Genomic DNA, 15289 nt, shown 5'->3' with positions numbered 1-15289 from the left:
TAAAACAAAATGCAGATACAGATTACTGGATCTGTGGCTGAAGATCAAAAAAGGGCACTTCTGATGCTGGCTGCCATGGGTCATGGCTGCACCCTCACCCCAGATATACTATTAACAACAGATGAGAAGTTACTGCTTTTCCTCCATGACATAAATTTACTTTAGCAATATGTCAGGTGAGCTGAAATAGTGAACACATCAGCTAGTGAATGAGCATTATTACATTGTATAGCAATATTCCCACATACTTCATGTTGAGTTCAAAGGATACTTCTCAACTTCTTTGATCAAGATTTCTGGAAAAAGTCAAACATAATGGAGGACAAATGCTCAAATTCAGATACAGATTTTAAATACTTGTATTACTCTAATCAACTTTTGAACAGTTAGTAGAACATCAATGTTTGCATCAACATGCATTTTATGAACAATAAGAAGTGTGAAGCTTGAATGTCTGGAATTATTGACTGAATGTAATCCAAAGCAGTTTACCACAATATCAGAAAAAAAAATATGAAGGCAGGACAAAAATGTGAGGCAAAATCAGGGATGTTCTGCAAAATCTGTTGCAGATAACAGGAATGGTTCAGATGCAATGGCCCATTCTCACAGGGGATACCAGTACAGGTATGTTAAGAGATTACAACTGCTTTCCATCAACAATGGTAGACATTTCACTTCATAAAGTGTATGTTTATGTTAGTTGTCATAGTATATACAAGTAACGTGGCATGGATATTGTGACACTGACAGCTTGTAGTATCTTACATGTCTTGCTAAGGGCACTTCTGCCGCTCCCTGTTATAGGCATTACATTAAATGCTAGGGCACTGGATAAAGGAGTGCTGTGTCCACAGTCAGAGCAGGTGTTGCTGATGCCACACTACGGCATGATGATGGGATAGCTTTAAGGAGTCATTTATGGTCACAAGACAGGCCCACTTTGGGAAATAGTACTAATGATGACATGCCTGGTGGCACATGGAACAGGCTGTGGCAGGGCTCAGGATGGGGTCCCTTACAGAACTTCTCAAAGACATCCTAACCACAGACCTCTGAGCCATTTGCTGAGGGCTTAGCATATGTATAAGTGCTGCTATGCTGTCAGATAGAGCTGCTGCTCAAATTGGTGTTGTTGTACTGGTAACTGAACACCCTAGGAACAGCCCTGCTGTAATATCCCCCATTGAATGTCATGGACTGCACCCTACAGCATGTCTCATATAAAGTTGGCATAAAGTTTGCACAATGATCACATCTGGGTTCAGACTGCTTTCATATGGCAATTGCAATATGTTGCCAATGGCCTGGACATGCTGTGTCATGACATGTATAACTCCAACCAGTCACTGCATGATGTGTTGTGGTTGCTATCCACATCTGTCCAGTAACAGCTGTTATAGACATGCATTTTCCAGCTACAGGCAGCTACACAATCTTCCATTTCATCTGGTGTGCCTGTAGTGACCCCATCACTACAGTGCAATATTCTCTCCCCATGCATAACTGGCCATACCTGCAGTGGGTACACCTACTGCCAAGTTAATGATACACATTTCTGCACATGCATCAAAGTCTGGACTCATATTAGATTTCGGTGTACATGCTTTACCCGTACATGGGTCTACCACAACTGTACCAGTGCAGTATAGAGTGTGGGCAACTTTGGCAGGGCCATCCACCTTTTATGGAGGCTGGGATAGTGACAACAGGCTTCCTATATCATGTGATAGACCTGAAATCCTTGACTCTGTGTCCACATCTTTTTTATCACTGCCAGAACCAAGTAAATAACTTGAATAATGATGGCTGTACCTTTGGACTCTTGTTGATTATAACAGCAATTTCTACAAGACTTTTTAACCATGTTTTTGTCAACCTGTTGTTGCACTATGGTTACTAATACCTATGCATTTTCTTAACAGGTATCACAGCTTGCATTTAACAGTGTATGCAATTATAGTGTCCCACATTCACTGTGCTTGTCACTGCTCTGCCACTTGTGCACCTTCCTCTGGAGCAAGAGCTGGTGGCGGCGGGGTCATAGTCCTTCCTCATCCTCATCATCAGTATCATATTAAGGCTGTGTCTTCAAGGTCACCGACATCATACTGCACAGGATGCAGATGATCAAAACCATGCAGAGGTCCTTCTAAAGTGTGTACTGCAGTGTGCCACTGGAGTACTCCAGACAGCAGAAATGCATCTCCAGATGACCATTACATTATATGATGTTCCAGTTCTAGCAATGGGCACAGTTGCAGGCAACTAGATGTCTGTGGAGATCATATGGGTGTCACTGGCCATGGGTCTAGTGGGTATTTGAGGTCTATGCCCATACTAAAATGTTTAGTACATGGCACTGTAATGACTCATAATGCCATCATTATTGACCTCTGGATTGCAATTACATGCTTCTGTAATGTAACTCATGTGGTCGCCAACCCTGTGGATGTTCACTAAGTGGTATGTATGCCTGGTGATACAAACATGCACATTTTGTGTTACTGGCATCTGTACAGATACATGTATGCCACCCACAGTACCAAGGATGCTTGATATGTAACTTGTCGAGTAGGAGCCACACATGATGGAGTTTATTTCTTCCTGTGTAATTAAATACCTTGCATGCTGGTCTGCATTTGTCAGAATGCAATCCAAAAACTACTGAAGGATGTGAGTACCTGAGACATGCATGTTGCATCCTGTCTAGGTTTTTGAAAGTTTCCCAGTGCTGGGATAGTCACAGCACTTACAAGCCTGGTTTGCAAAGGTATCAGTCTACCTTTACCAGTTGCTACTTCCATTGTTTGATATAGTCAGCATAGCTTACCAAATGAGATATGTCCAACTGCTGCTGTCTAGTAAACCAGTGCAGAGTATCCTCCAGAGAAGATACAGCCTGGTGGACTGATGATGTGTACTTGGACATTGGAGTGGTTCAGCTGTGATGGCAGCTGCATCAGCTAGAGTTTGACTAATATTGAATGTTGACATCATTGGTAATGTCACACTGACAATTCCTGTCTACTAATATAAGCTACATCTCTTCTAGCTGTCATTAACATACAACATTCTTAATTTTATGGTCATTGTACCTCTAAACAAATTTACACCAGAGGTATCATGTATGTCCCTGACTGATCTGAAACTTAAGTACTACTAAGTGCTTGAAAAGGGTAGAATGAACTTATAGTTTTGTCTGCTTAAAGGTGTATATGGCTAAGCATTTAATGGTCCCTGTGATTACTTGCCTAGTTCCTATGTCCCTACATAATACTTCTGGGGTACTTCTGGGGTGGGGTGCTGTAAATGATTTGTACTCAGGTATTGCATGCTTGTCATATGCATCTCACTATATTCAACTTTTTATTGTTGCTGTCACATTACCTTCTTAAAATGTTGTAATCTTATAGGAAAATGCAGTGGTTTGTTTTCTTCCTTATCTATTTATTTGTTTCTTTCCCCTTACCAGCCGGCTTATTAAGCATCTCTTTGAACCCCACAGATCCATTTGATCTCCCATCCTGCCTGGATTTAACATTCCATGCTATCCCACTTGAGAGATCTCAGCTTTTCATGTGGAATACCTTTGTGTAATATTATCTTATGCTCAGAGAGAGGAGGTCAATGTCTGATACTGGCATGCCGTCATTTACCTCTGGCTTATGCTTTTCCATATTTGTGCCTAAGCTCACCACCCTGCTTGGCAGCAGTTGACATGCAATGACTGTAATGTCATAGCTGCACATCAACATGCTTCAAAACTTTCTTACCTCACCTCTGCACAAGAACACTGTGTATTTCTTGGTATGCTGCTGCACCAGGAGACTTCTACATGTTGGGACTACTCCTCCTGGCCTGCACCTGGTAAATGCCCCAGTAATGGGCTTATACCAGTCACCCTTCTTCCAGGGTGGTTAGTCTGGCAGTCAGCCACTCACTCCCACTGCATTTGACTCCTGTTGGACTTGTTGCTCTCACCGAGGTCACCATGATTGCAGACAGGGATCCATCTTCAGCACCATATTTCTGACGCCCTTCCTTTATTTATTATTATTACCAAGTTATCTACTTTTTTCCCCTCATTTGTTATTTTCATATCCAGTGTCTTGATTATTTACCACATTTCTTTAAGGCCACTGTGTTTTAACTACTTACTTGACCTTGTCAACTGACATCTTCTTTACACTTTCTTGCTCATGTACCCTTCTGTATTATTCAGTGTCATCAACAGATGGAAAGCTTTCCTTTCAGATATCTGCAGCCTCAGTCATGAAAATGTTGAAACAATCACACCTTAGTCTATATTGTGAAGTACCTTACGTACTGCTGTGCATTTATCAGACTGAGCTCTGTTAACAGTCATGTGTTGTGGCCTATTGCTTAGTCAGTGTCTTGTCAATACTGATACACTAGGTCGACACTTTATACGTTGTTCTGTACCTGTTTGTGAGGCACCACAACATATGGCTTGTTGATATCTAAGAAGGTCATGCTGGCAATCCTTTCGTAAATGAAACCCTTGACTATCCAGTGAAAGAGCTGCTATTAAATTTTTTGACAAGGGCTTTCTATTGTGAAATCAGAATGCTTTGCATCTAGTGGTGTAAGGTTTTCAAAGGTGATGAGTTGCTTTAAGGCTGGTTGAACTGATGAGCAAACAGTTAACATTGTTGCCTTGCTGTCAGTCTTTTAAAACAGAATCACATAGTCGTTATTTCTTTTCATGAATCTTCGTCCTATTATTTGTTAAAAATATTTTAGCAGGCTGAATTACCATTTTTTTCCATTGGTTTTCTGAGAATTTTAGGAGAGATGCCATTAAGCCAGTAGTTGTATGCACAGTAAGTTTCTGTATTTTTTGAGAAGGAACTGGAATGAATTTTCCTTATCCCAGGCTTTTACTAGTTGGCTTTGGTGATTTTTCATTTTCTTCCTAAGTGAATACTAAGCAAAAAAATCATTTTGTAATCCAAATTTTTTCACAATGTTCATTTTTTCTATGTACATCCTTTCACTTTATGTAGTTTTATATTCTCTTCATTATCTTTATGTTTGTTGTTGTGTATCTATGAAATGTTCTTGCTCTCTTCTTGTGTAAATCAACCTTTTTTTTTCTCCTGTCTTGGACATTGATTTTCTGGCTGTGTTTCATGTGTTCATCTTGGCACTGGTGTCTGCCTATGTCATTTTTTTCCAGAACTGCCAATGTTTTCAAAAAACTTTGATGCAACTTGGTTTAGGAAGCATAGCATCCTTTCTTTCACTTTGATTTGCATTCCTGCTTCCTGAAAAAGATTAATTTGAACTGGGATGCTGTCTTGATGTCTTTTAATTGTCATTCAGTAATACTATTATACCTATTTCATCTGTTTGATACTTTGTACTGTTTGGTTTTAGTAATTAAGCAATTAACATTGGATATGAATGATGGTAATAAGTCTACAGCACTCTTTGCATGCACAATCCATTGTGGTGTCATGCCTTCCTTCACTCTCAGAAGCATAGGACAATTATACCTGATACATTTACCAAAAATGGGTTGTGTATACTTTATTTCAGTCAACAGTTGTGAAGTAATGCTATCCTTCCTGTACACATATGTGTCCTTGTGTTTTCCTTTGTATTTTTGCTTGTGGAGCTTTTCTCCCCGGGCCTCCACTGAAAATGGGTCTCTGACCCAGTGGACTTTCCCGGTCAACAAATGTTAATAAATAAATAAATAAATAAACATATAACAAGGATCACACATGGCTCATCGTACACTTTGTATTGCCAAGTCACTGCTGAGTAAAACTGCAGTCCAACTTTAAAATCAGAAATAATCACTGTGTGCACAAGTGATGCACTAGTGTTCTACAAGTTTCTGTGCTGCCATGCAGAAATTAGATGCAAAAGAAATATCCTTCAGCAAAAATAAAAGTCATAGAAAGTCCAGCTTTTTCATCAGAGATACATTTAATGAATCAAGTCAACGGTGGGAAAAGAGAGCTCCCATTTGTGATGCTGGCAAACTGGGTTAGATTAGTAGCCTAGGGTTGGGGTGACAGTCTCCTTGTGGTAGCACAGAGGTTAACAGAAGGCATTCAAGAGAGAGAGAAGGTGAGAGTCCAAACAGACATATGTAGCAGGACATATGTGTAGAACTACAAGTATGCATCGCCTGTTAAAATGATGGCACCCAGGGTGATAGGGGTCAGTGGGTAGGACATAATATAAAAATTCAAGTATTGAGCAATGGCTCACATGAAGCACTAGAATAAAACAAAATGCCAAAATTGTAGAACTTAAACTTTTAGTAAATAAAATGGATCACTGTATCACTTTGCATGGTTAATTCATTTACTGCTTTCTCAAGATAAAACTGGAAGGTTTGAGGTAATTTGAAGTTCACACAACAAAATCAACAAATTTACACACCTTATTCATTACATTACAGCTCAGATTTGTTAAATAGGTATTTTAGCTTCTCCCTAAAAAGAGAACTTGATGAAAAGTGTTTGATTAAATAAGGTTACCACACAAACCTGAGTTTGTTCTGCCACCTCACTTCTTCAAGCAATAATCTGCTTCCCAAATATGCAATTATCAGCCTGTGCTTTAAATGAAAATACCTTGAAATTAAAAATAAAGTACTCTCCAAATGTCAGCCATTGAAATAATCTGGCCACCTTTTTTCACCATTTATCTTAGAATTTCTACTAAATGGACATTTTAAATCTCCCTCTATTCATGTGTGAATACTGAGCAGAAGGAATTATTTAAATATCAATCAAAGAAACTTTTCTTATTATACAACAATTCTATTGCATCATTATAATCTTATGTAATGAATACTATACATAAGTCTTTTTCTTATGCAGTTTTGCAACACAATATAAAAGTTTCAGTTCAATCTCATTCTCTTTAAGTACATACCAATGATTTGATTTTTACCTAAAATGCTTATCCATCTAACACAATGATATTGTACCATAAACATGCTCTTACTTTAGGACAGATAATGAAATGAATATAGATCCTAGCACAACTTAAGTGATATTTAGAAAAATGGCTATTCAAAAAAGTTTGGCAATAATATTTTGTGTAATTATCATTTTGTTTGGAAAATCATCACAACTCTGTGTGGTAATGTTTGTGAGGTACAAGAAATCTAAGAAACCTCAGGTTTATATCTCAGTCTATAGGTATCATGAAACATTGTTTACTTTTTGAGTGCTAAACAAAATCAATTTGACTCTTTAAATTAGATAAAAATCTTGTTCTGAAGTTCATTTTAACTTACAACATACAACAAAAATAAGAGGAGGATTTGTGTGCTATGGATTACCTTGTCGAGTGCCTCCTGTACTATGGCCTCACTTTCATTGTCCAGTGCAGATGTAGCCATGTCCAATAACAAGATTCTTGGCTTTCGAACCAATGCACGGGCGATAGCTATTCTTTGTTTTTGACCACCACTCATTTGGCCTCCTCCTTCTCCAACCAAAGTGTCAAATTTCTGAAACAGATATATTTTTTTCTGGTTTTAGTGAAGGAATTATTGAGGAAGCTAGTTAAATGCTACATTTCTGGTACACCATGAACATAATGGCTGGGATTCATAGACCACTGCTGAATGCCTGCACAATATCAATATTACAGGAGGTTGCTGCATGTAACACTGGATTGCTAATCATAGATGTGGCAGGCAGGTTGTAGCACCTGTATATCAAGCAAAGGGCAGCATAAAAAAAACAAAAACAAAAATAAAAAAAAACAGATGTTCAGTGGTAATAGGCTGAACAAAGCTATGCTACCATACAGCAGTAGCAGCACTACATTACTGCATATGGCCGACATGACAGATGTCACAGCCAAGGCAGGCTAGCTTAGTGGAGTCAATGTGTGCACATGCAGCAATACACAGATGTATTGATGCAGCTAGCAGTTGGCCACCAAAGAGTATAAAAGAAAGAAAAATGTGGGTGTACATAGCACAGTGGCAACACCATCAAGAATACAAAGGATGAGGAAATGGGGTAAGCAAGGAAGTGGGAAAGGAGAGAAGAGCTGTAGTAAATACAGAATGGGAAACATAAAGCATTAATGGTGAAGGAAAGAAGGATAACTTTTTTGTGGGGTACAGCCCCTTTTGCAAGTGCCTCAAAAGTCTGCAAAAGAAAGGCAGGTGGAGAAGGCACTGAGGGATGGTTATGGATGGGATAGAGGGTGAAGGGCAGGTAGCATGAGCAGGCAGACATACTGAGAACAGGGATTCAGACAGACAAGGGCATTAAACATACAAAATGTGGGGAGAGAAGTAGATAACCACATACATAAAGAGGAAGGCTAACATATGATGGCAAAGGTCAAACGTGAACAGGGAATGAGGAACAACACATAAGGGAGAGAAGACACCTGGAAAGAATAGGGTGGATCCTGTCAGGTCAGCACAGAGAGCAACAAATATAGGCATTAGGGTGGTCAGTATTATGGGATGGCTGCTCCCCTGGAGGCCCAGTGGGCAGGGCCAGCTAATCATGTATCTGTATCAGTCATGCTAGAAGACACTCCAGGTTGACAACACAGGAGTATCTAGCTGATATGTCACCTTGGTGGTGACAAGTTTTTGCAACTGATGGCAAAATACCACTGGAGACTCCACTGGTCCACTTTCAGAAGAGAGGTCTTCATTCCCTCCTGACAGGGAGACTTGAAGGTGCAAGCAATTCCTCTAAGTCACCTCAAGCAAGCGACCATTGTACCTCTACTGAAAGACTGGTGAACAAGCATCACAGGTAGTGTCTAGATGAGATCAGTGGTCTCTCATCCTGTCTTCTAAAGCTGTACCTGCAGAAGGATGACACAATGGGAAGAAATTATCACATACATTTGCTACAAACACAATCACAGCTGTAAAGTGGTCTGTCACAGAAGCCACTCCACTGCTGAGTGGGATGCTCCATTTTCTGTAGCACCCAATCATGTTCAGTAGATGCTCTACCACACCTACACTCCCATACTGTTAAGCACACATGTGCAACACTGCATGTAGTACACAGTTAGCACAGAGGATTACGGCTGTATGCTGTAAATGAGATGTTCCTTATAGGCTAGGGTTTGATTCCCTCAGCTTCCTTTAACCTGTTGTGTGACTCTGAACAAGTCACTTAATAGCACAATGCTCTGGGTCAATTGGCCCAGGTTATTCAATGATCTTCTGAACCGCATTTATAGAAACTACCTATGAACAATAAAGATATTTTTATTCTTTGTCATTGATAGAGTACAGAGTGACTCTGGGGTGGGGATGATGAATTAGAATTAGAAGCCAGAGAAACTAAATGGCAACTGAGACTAAATGCTTGTTGCAAGCCAGGTTTAAATGACTATTGTTCAATAACTCACTTTTTGAAGCAAAGGGCAGCAGAGGTTAAATTTTAAGTGTACTGTGAAAATACTTATCTGAGTTCAACCAACAGACTAATTATGTTCTGTACTTTTAAGTTTATTTTTTTAATAATGTTTTATTATTTTTATGTTTATTATTAGTACCAACACTTACATTTTTATCTCGAATGTATTAATTATTGTGGTTCACAGCATGTTGTTTTGTATATTACATATTCAGGGGAAGTGTGCTTTTAAGTTTAGTCAGGGTAATTTCATTGATGCAAGCAAAATCATGAATAATTGCTTAAGTAATTACAGTATATAAAGGAAGTTACATCACAATCGAATGACTCTGATGAAGCCAATTCATGTTTCTCGGCGAAAGTGCTCAGTTGGTTTTACTTTAACAGTATTTAATGTTAAATAAACGTGTGTTTCACGCAAATACTGCCTTGGTGGCTCGCTTTTTTTATTTTTATTATTGTTTACAAGTTTTTGAACCATTTGGCTTGTTTTTTGGTGTACCTGTGAACAATGTTTGTACCTGAAAAATACATGCTGAAAGTTCTAGCTCTTTCCTGACCAATGTCTCAGATTTGGAGTAAGAAAGGGTGATACCACCTCAGATCACCACAGCAATGATGGTATACTCCACTATTTTAACCATTGCATGGCCATATTGTCTGTGTTTTAAAATCATCCACCTCCTATGCATGGCCACTGCTCACATTAGTTTGTTGTGCAATGTGCTAACCATCTATGAATCCCAGCCTATATCTGTGAGGAATCACAGTTAAATTATGAAATAAATAAGCAATATTTTTAGGTAGATCAGGAATTTATAATTATGACAAAAAACAGGAAAGTACATACATAATGTGCAAATAAATTCAAAGTTTGGAACCTGTTTATAAAGAGGAAAATGTACATAAAACTGTGTAAAATTGTTTACACATAGACTAGGAAATATCACATGTGCATCTTTTCACTAAATGGCAGTGCAATTATTTGCTCAGTACCCTCTTCCCACAAGAGAAATACTTCATTCCACAAAAATGATGTCATGCCTGAGGGAGATCCATGATAAAGTTGTAAGCATTGGCCTCTTTGGTTGCTTCAGTGATGTCTTCCATTGTTACATTCTCTCTGCCATACCGAATGTTCTCAGCAATGGTGGTGGCAAAGAGCACAGGTTCCTGTTCAACAATGCCAATCAAGGAACGCAGCCACTGGATGTTCAGTGATCGAATGTCATGGCCATCCAACGTGACCTGCAAAGAGAAAAATAAGCATTCATGTTATGGATTATTACATATAAACAGATGGACAGTGCCTGGCTATTTTCAATACATCAAAGATTTTAGAAATGTCCACAAAATGTTACTGGTGACTACATCCTTAATGTGGGATTTGTGTTACTTCAGATGTTTTTTAATAGTGGAATCGTATGTGCATGTATTTTTTATTAAATATATTTACATGGATAGAAGTTGTATCTAGCTTGACCATTTTCATGTCATCCCTGGAATTATAGCAAGCAAAGTAGTGTACAGAGATTAGTACTAGGCCAATTGCCTTTGCGAGCTATTTTAAGCCTAGCCAATTATCTCATGTGAGATTCAAACCCCGTACCTTGTGTTTGTAAGGCAAACACCTTAACCATTAGGCCACCCTCCCAACATGCTAGTTTAGATATTTACAGTTATAATATACTCAGTTTACACCATTTAGAATTTACATACAAAAAAGCCACACATGAATTGTAATGATACCACAGATCAAATTATAAAGAATTAAAATCTACAGGGCTATATTTTGTTAATAATTATCTATTTTAATTGCAAGTATGTGAATTACAGATGTATACCTTTAGCAGAAAAATGTAGTAGGAAGTACAGGGCAGAAGGAAATAAAAGCAGAATAACAATGCTATCATATTCCCAGGTAAAGATGGGAATGCATGCATAGACAGTAGAGAGTTAAACAGGCAGGCATACTTAAACATTCACGGACTGAGTTTCATTGTTCTGTATTCAGTTAGACACTGTAACATTAACAGAAAAAAAATTAAATGAGGTTTGGCAACAAACCAAGTTGTCCTGGGACATCTTCAAGACGGGTTAAATTGATCTAATAGTGGGAGTTAAGTGGGTTGGGGAGATGAAAGGGTTAAGTGGAGGGCAGGGTGATTGGGAGGAAATGAGGTAAGGGTGGGGGAGGGGCTTAAGGGGTTTAGACAAGTATAGCTGGGTAAGTAATCACATTTTGGCGTGAACTTGCTAGTGTGAAGTTACGTCCAAGATGACCTGTATTAACTAAAGTCCAGGTAGGCCCCGCAGATTAGTAATTGTTGGTATGGGGATTAAATTAAAGTATATGTAAGTAGTAGTATTATATATGTAGCATGAGTCTGGTAGGGGCAGTTATTAATGTCAGGGAATGCTTTAGGTGCAGTTATTAACTTAAAACTCTTGTCGCAAGCCACGAGGGGGAGGGGGGTTGGTACAAGTGAGGCTGCAGAATGTTGGTATGCGTTCAGTCATTTCATACATTTGCCAGTTTTCTGGTGGGAGAGCTTGGTATCTGGAACTTGTATTAAAAAAAGAGAGAGAGAAAGTTTTGAGAGAGAGTTCTGGATGCAAGCCATATGCTGCGAGTGCTGAAAGGAATATTTTAATGATGATTTTCTTCATCCAGTTATGCTACAAGAGTGGGGGGAAAACTGATGGCTATGGAATATGGCTTTTGGCAATGTAAAGAGTTCCAAGTAAGTGTATCTTAGTTTAAAGACAGACTTACAATTGTAAAGGTTGCTGCCTTTTCGGGGCTGCAGGGGAGTGCAGTGTTTGTAGTGGTAGTGGCTTCATCTTTTGGCTCTCCAACAGTTGGGAGAGGTGTAGCCGGACCAGCGGAGGCCTTTTCGCAGGCTGTTGGCTTGTTTGGTATTTTGGTCATGCTCTGTGCATGCGTACTGGGGAACCAGCCAGTTGAAGGTTCATACAGATGCAGTCCCTGGTAGTGGACTTTTATCCAGTGTGGCATCCCACTGTAATTTTGTGCTTCCTCATTGGGGTGAGTGTTGGGGTGGACCAGGACATTTCTACTTTCATTGGTTTCAGAGTGGTTGGCAGAAAGCCCCAGGTGGTGGCATTCTTCACCTTTGCCAAAGAATTTTTGGGGGTGCAACTTCACTGAAAGAACTGTTCGATTTTTTGGGGATGTTGCCTTGCCTTTGATTGGGGTTCATGTTAAAGATGCCACAGAGTGTATATCCCTTATGTTGGAGCTTCAGAGTTTATTGGCGTGTCTATTCATTGGATGTCAAACATCGGTGTACAGGTATGGCACGCCGTGGTGGATTGACAGACATTGGGTGTGGGAGGGATTTTCAGAGAAATGTACATTGGGATACAGTGAATTTTATAGACCACTGGTGGATTTGGCTGTCTAGGAATGTATTTTGTGATAAAGACATGGTCCAAAGCTAGCAGATCCTGCTGTGGTGTGTTCCATTTGTCTCAAATGTTGGAGCCTCATTGGGGGGGGGGTGTATTGAGAAAAGAAAAAAAAAACAAAAAAAAAAATGCATATTTATGATGAGGCTGTTAATTGCTTTGTTGAGGGGATAGCTGAGTGGTGCTGTTTTCTGTATGATGATTTGATGGGAAACTAAGGAAAGGTGTAATGCATGTCTTGGCTATCTTGGCAGCACCAACATTGGGGCTGATTTTTTTCTAGGGGTGAGCTTTTGAGAGGTGTTTGGCTGGGTATCCAAGTGACAGGTTGTTGGATGGAACTGTGCAGGCCTCACTTTATCACAAGCTTCTCTTGGATGATTGTTTTTCCCGCGGGTTGTCTCTGCCTGTGAAGAATGCCTAGTGGGCTCATTGGTTGCATTGCTTTATGGTTCCTGCAAGCTTTTTTGCAGGCTGTGAGGCTTTGTTGTTTTGGCGCATGCATGTCTGCCTAGATACCATGCGGACTATGTGTTAATGTCCTGTTAAGTGTTAACAGGCAGACAGTATTGGTTGCCTTGAATGGTCAGTCTGTATTACCTGCCCATACAAATGCTCTTAATTTTAAGATAATTTTATACAACAGCATAAGGATGTCTTTTGATTCAGCCTTTTCTGATAATGTATTTAAATGTGCAGAAATTCAAAAAAAAAAAAAAAGGGCTTGGCTACAGCGCTGACTATTTCTGTTTCTTGAATGAAAGTATGATGAACAGTGAAGGAAGGGACTTGTACCTTTTCAACTGTACAGGTTTTTGCAGAATTGCCAGATATTGCTGTAGATGTTTGGTTTATTCCTAATAAAGTCTGTGGTTTTCAGACAATCATGAGGAATGAAGGCATTCAGGATGAAATAATGACACAAAAATTTGAGTTTCAGACTTTATGTCCTCCATAAAATGTATGCTTACACAAATTTTATTCTAGCAGTGTTCTAAGTTTATAACAGTAACATTTACAAACTGTCCATACTTTGAGTCTTTGTCTCCGCATTATTTTAGGCTTCATCTGGATTTCTTGTATTAAGAGGTTGAAAGGTATGGCAGGGATGATTAACAGAGCATTTTGGAAGTATTTGGAATTTCATTTGTGGAAGATTTGGGTAATGTTGGGATGGCTAGTTGGCTGTTTTGATCAGTTAGTACCCTGTGTGTGTATTGCATTTTGAAGGTTTCTGACTCTACCTTACAAGAATAAGGATGCAGTGATTCAGTATATGGCTCAAGTGTTCAGGTAATGGTCAGTTGGCAGGTATTCGTGCTATTGCTAGAATGGCTGGGGTGGGTGACATTTGCAATATTTCAATCATATCTCGTGCAGGCTCATAGTGTCCAGATTTTTGCTTCATATCTGTAGCCACTTTCATAGACAATTAGGGGTTATTCATTGTGATTGCAGTTAGAGAATACTGGCATGCATACGGGTTTCAGTCTGGAGACCAGGGCAGAGCAAGGTTAGAGCTTCTTGTGCTTTGTCTCTGATCATGGTAGAGATGGCAGGAGTATGTAGCAGCTATAATGGGGACTTATGTCAATGCGAGGTGGGTGGTCTGGTGGCTTACTAAGTCTTATAAAGAGTGATATGTTAGACTTTGCCCCTAGGTGGGGTCATTGACCTGCTTTTACTTAGCCTTGGTCGGGCATTTATTGTCTCATATTTTACTGCTATCAGCAGTAAGTGAACATTGCGGCCTGCAGTGACAGAAGAGAGAGAATTTACCTCATTAGCTAGTTACTATTTAAACATTGGCGTTCTCTATGGCAGTTTTGCATAGTGGTCAGAACTCAAAGTAGAAGGTAAAGGGGGGGGGTCTGAGTGTCAAGGTGTTGCTGCAGAGTTTCTAACTATAGGGTTTAGGGAATTGTTTTGTTTCAGTTCTTGTATTGTAAAGTCAAGATACATATTCTGTTTTTGTTTTATTGCAGAATGGAATTTGAGTTGACATTGGTTAGTGACCGGCGGTGAGGGAGCTCGGAAATTTATGGAAGCTGTTCCAATGGAGGTTTTGGTTTCTTGAGTGGTGCACAATGAGATCACAGACGGGGGAGTGCACGGTGAGCAGTGGCCCATGCCATGTCAGAAATGGTTTTGGAAGGTAGTGGATGCTGATTGTGGGGATGTTTAATTGTGGGAGTGGTGCACAAGGGTTAGCAGGTAATCCTAAGTCTGTGCTAATGATGGCACAGCAGGATTGGAGTTCATCAAGGTAGGGTAGGGGCAAGTTGAAGAAGGGTCATGTTGAGACATGGTAATCCAGGGAGTTGGATTGTATAAGGGGAGACTGGGGTTTTCATGGGTGGGTGGAGTCCAATCATCATAGGATCAGGGGTACTCTGAGGTCACTGGTTTAGGCCTCTGGTAACCTAGCTAAATTTTAATTCTTATATCTAGAATGG

The 15289-nt window shown here is 39.6% G+C and overlaps 1 protein-coding gene across 1 annotated transcript in view; it reads right to left on the bottom strand.

The window, feature by feature from the left end:
* The window catches only part of ABCB11 (ATP binding cassette subfamily B member 11), a 991743-nt gene that overhangs the window by 287077 nt on the left and 689377 nt on the right, over nt 1–15289 (bottom strand). The window contains exons 15-16 of the mRNA XM_044075586.1: nt 10446–10649; nt 7334–7504 (exon numbers count right to left, since the gene is read on the bottom strand). Of these exons, the coding sequence (XP_043931521.1) occupies nt 7334–7504; nt 10446–10649 (375 nt within the window). The remainder of the gene's footprint in view (nt 1–7333; nt 7505–10445; nt 10650–15289) is intronic.

Source organism: Protopterus annectens, chromosome 6.part1, assembly GCF_019279795.1.
Source record: "Protopterus annectens isolate FY-2018-M chromosome 6.part1, PAN1.0, whole genome shotgun sequence".
NCBI classification, from domain to species: domain Eukaryota; kingdom Metazoa; phylum Chordata; order Ceratodontiformes; family Protopteridae; genus Protopterus; species Protopterus annectens.
The sequence above is the reverse complement of the archived record's forward strand: the minus strand, read 5'-3'. Positions and strand labels throughout refer to the sequence as shown.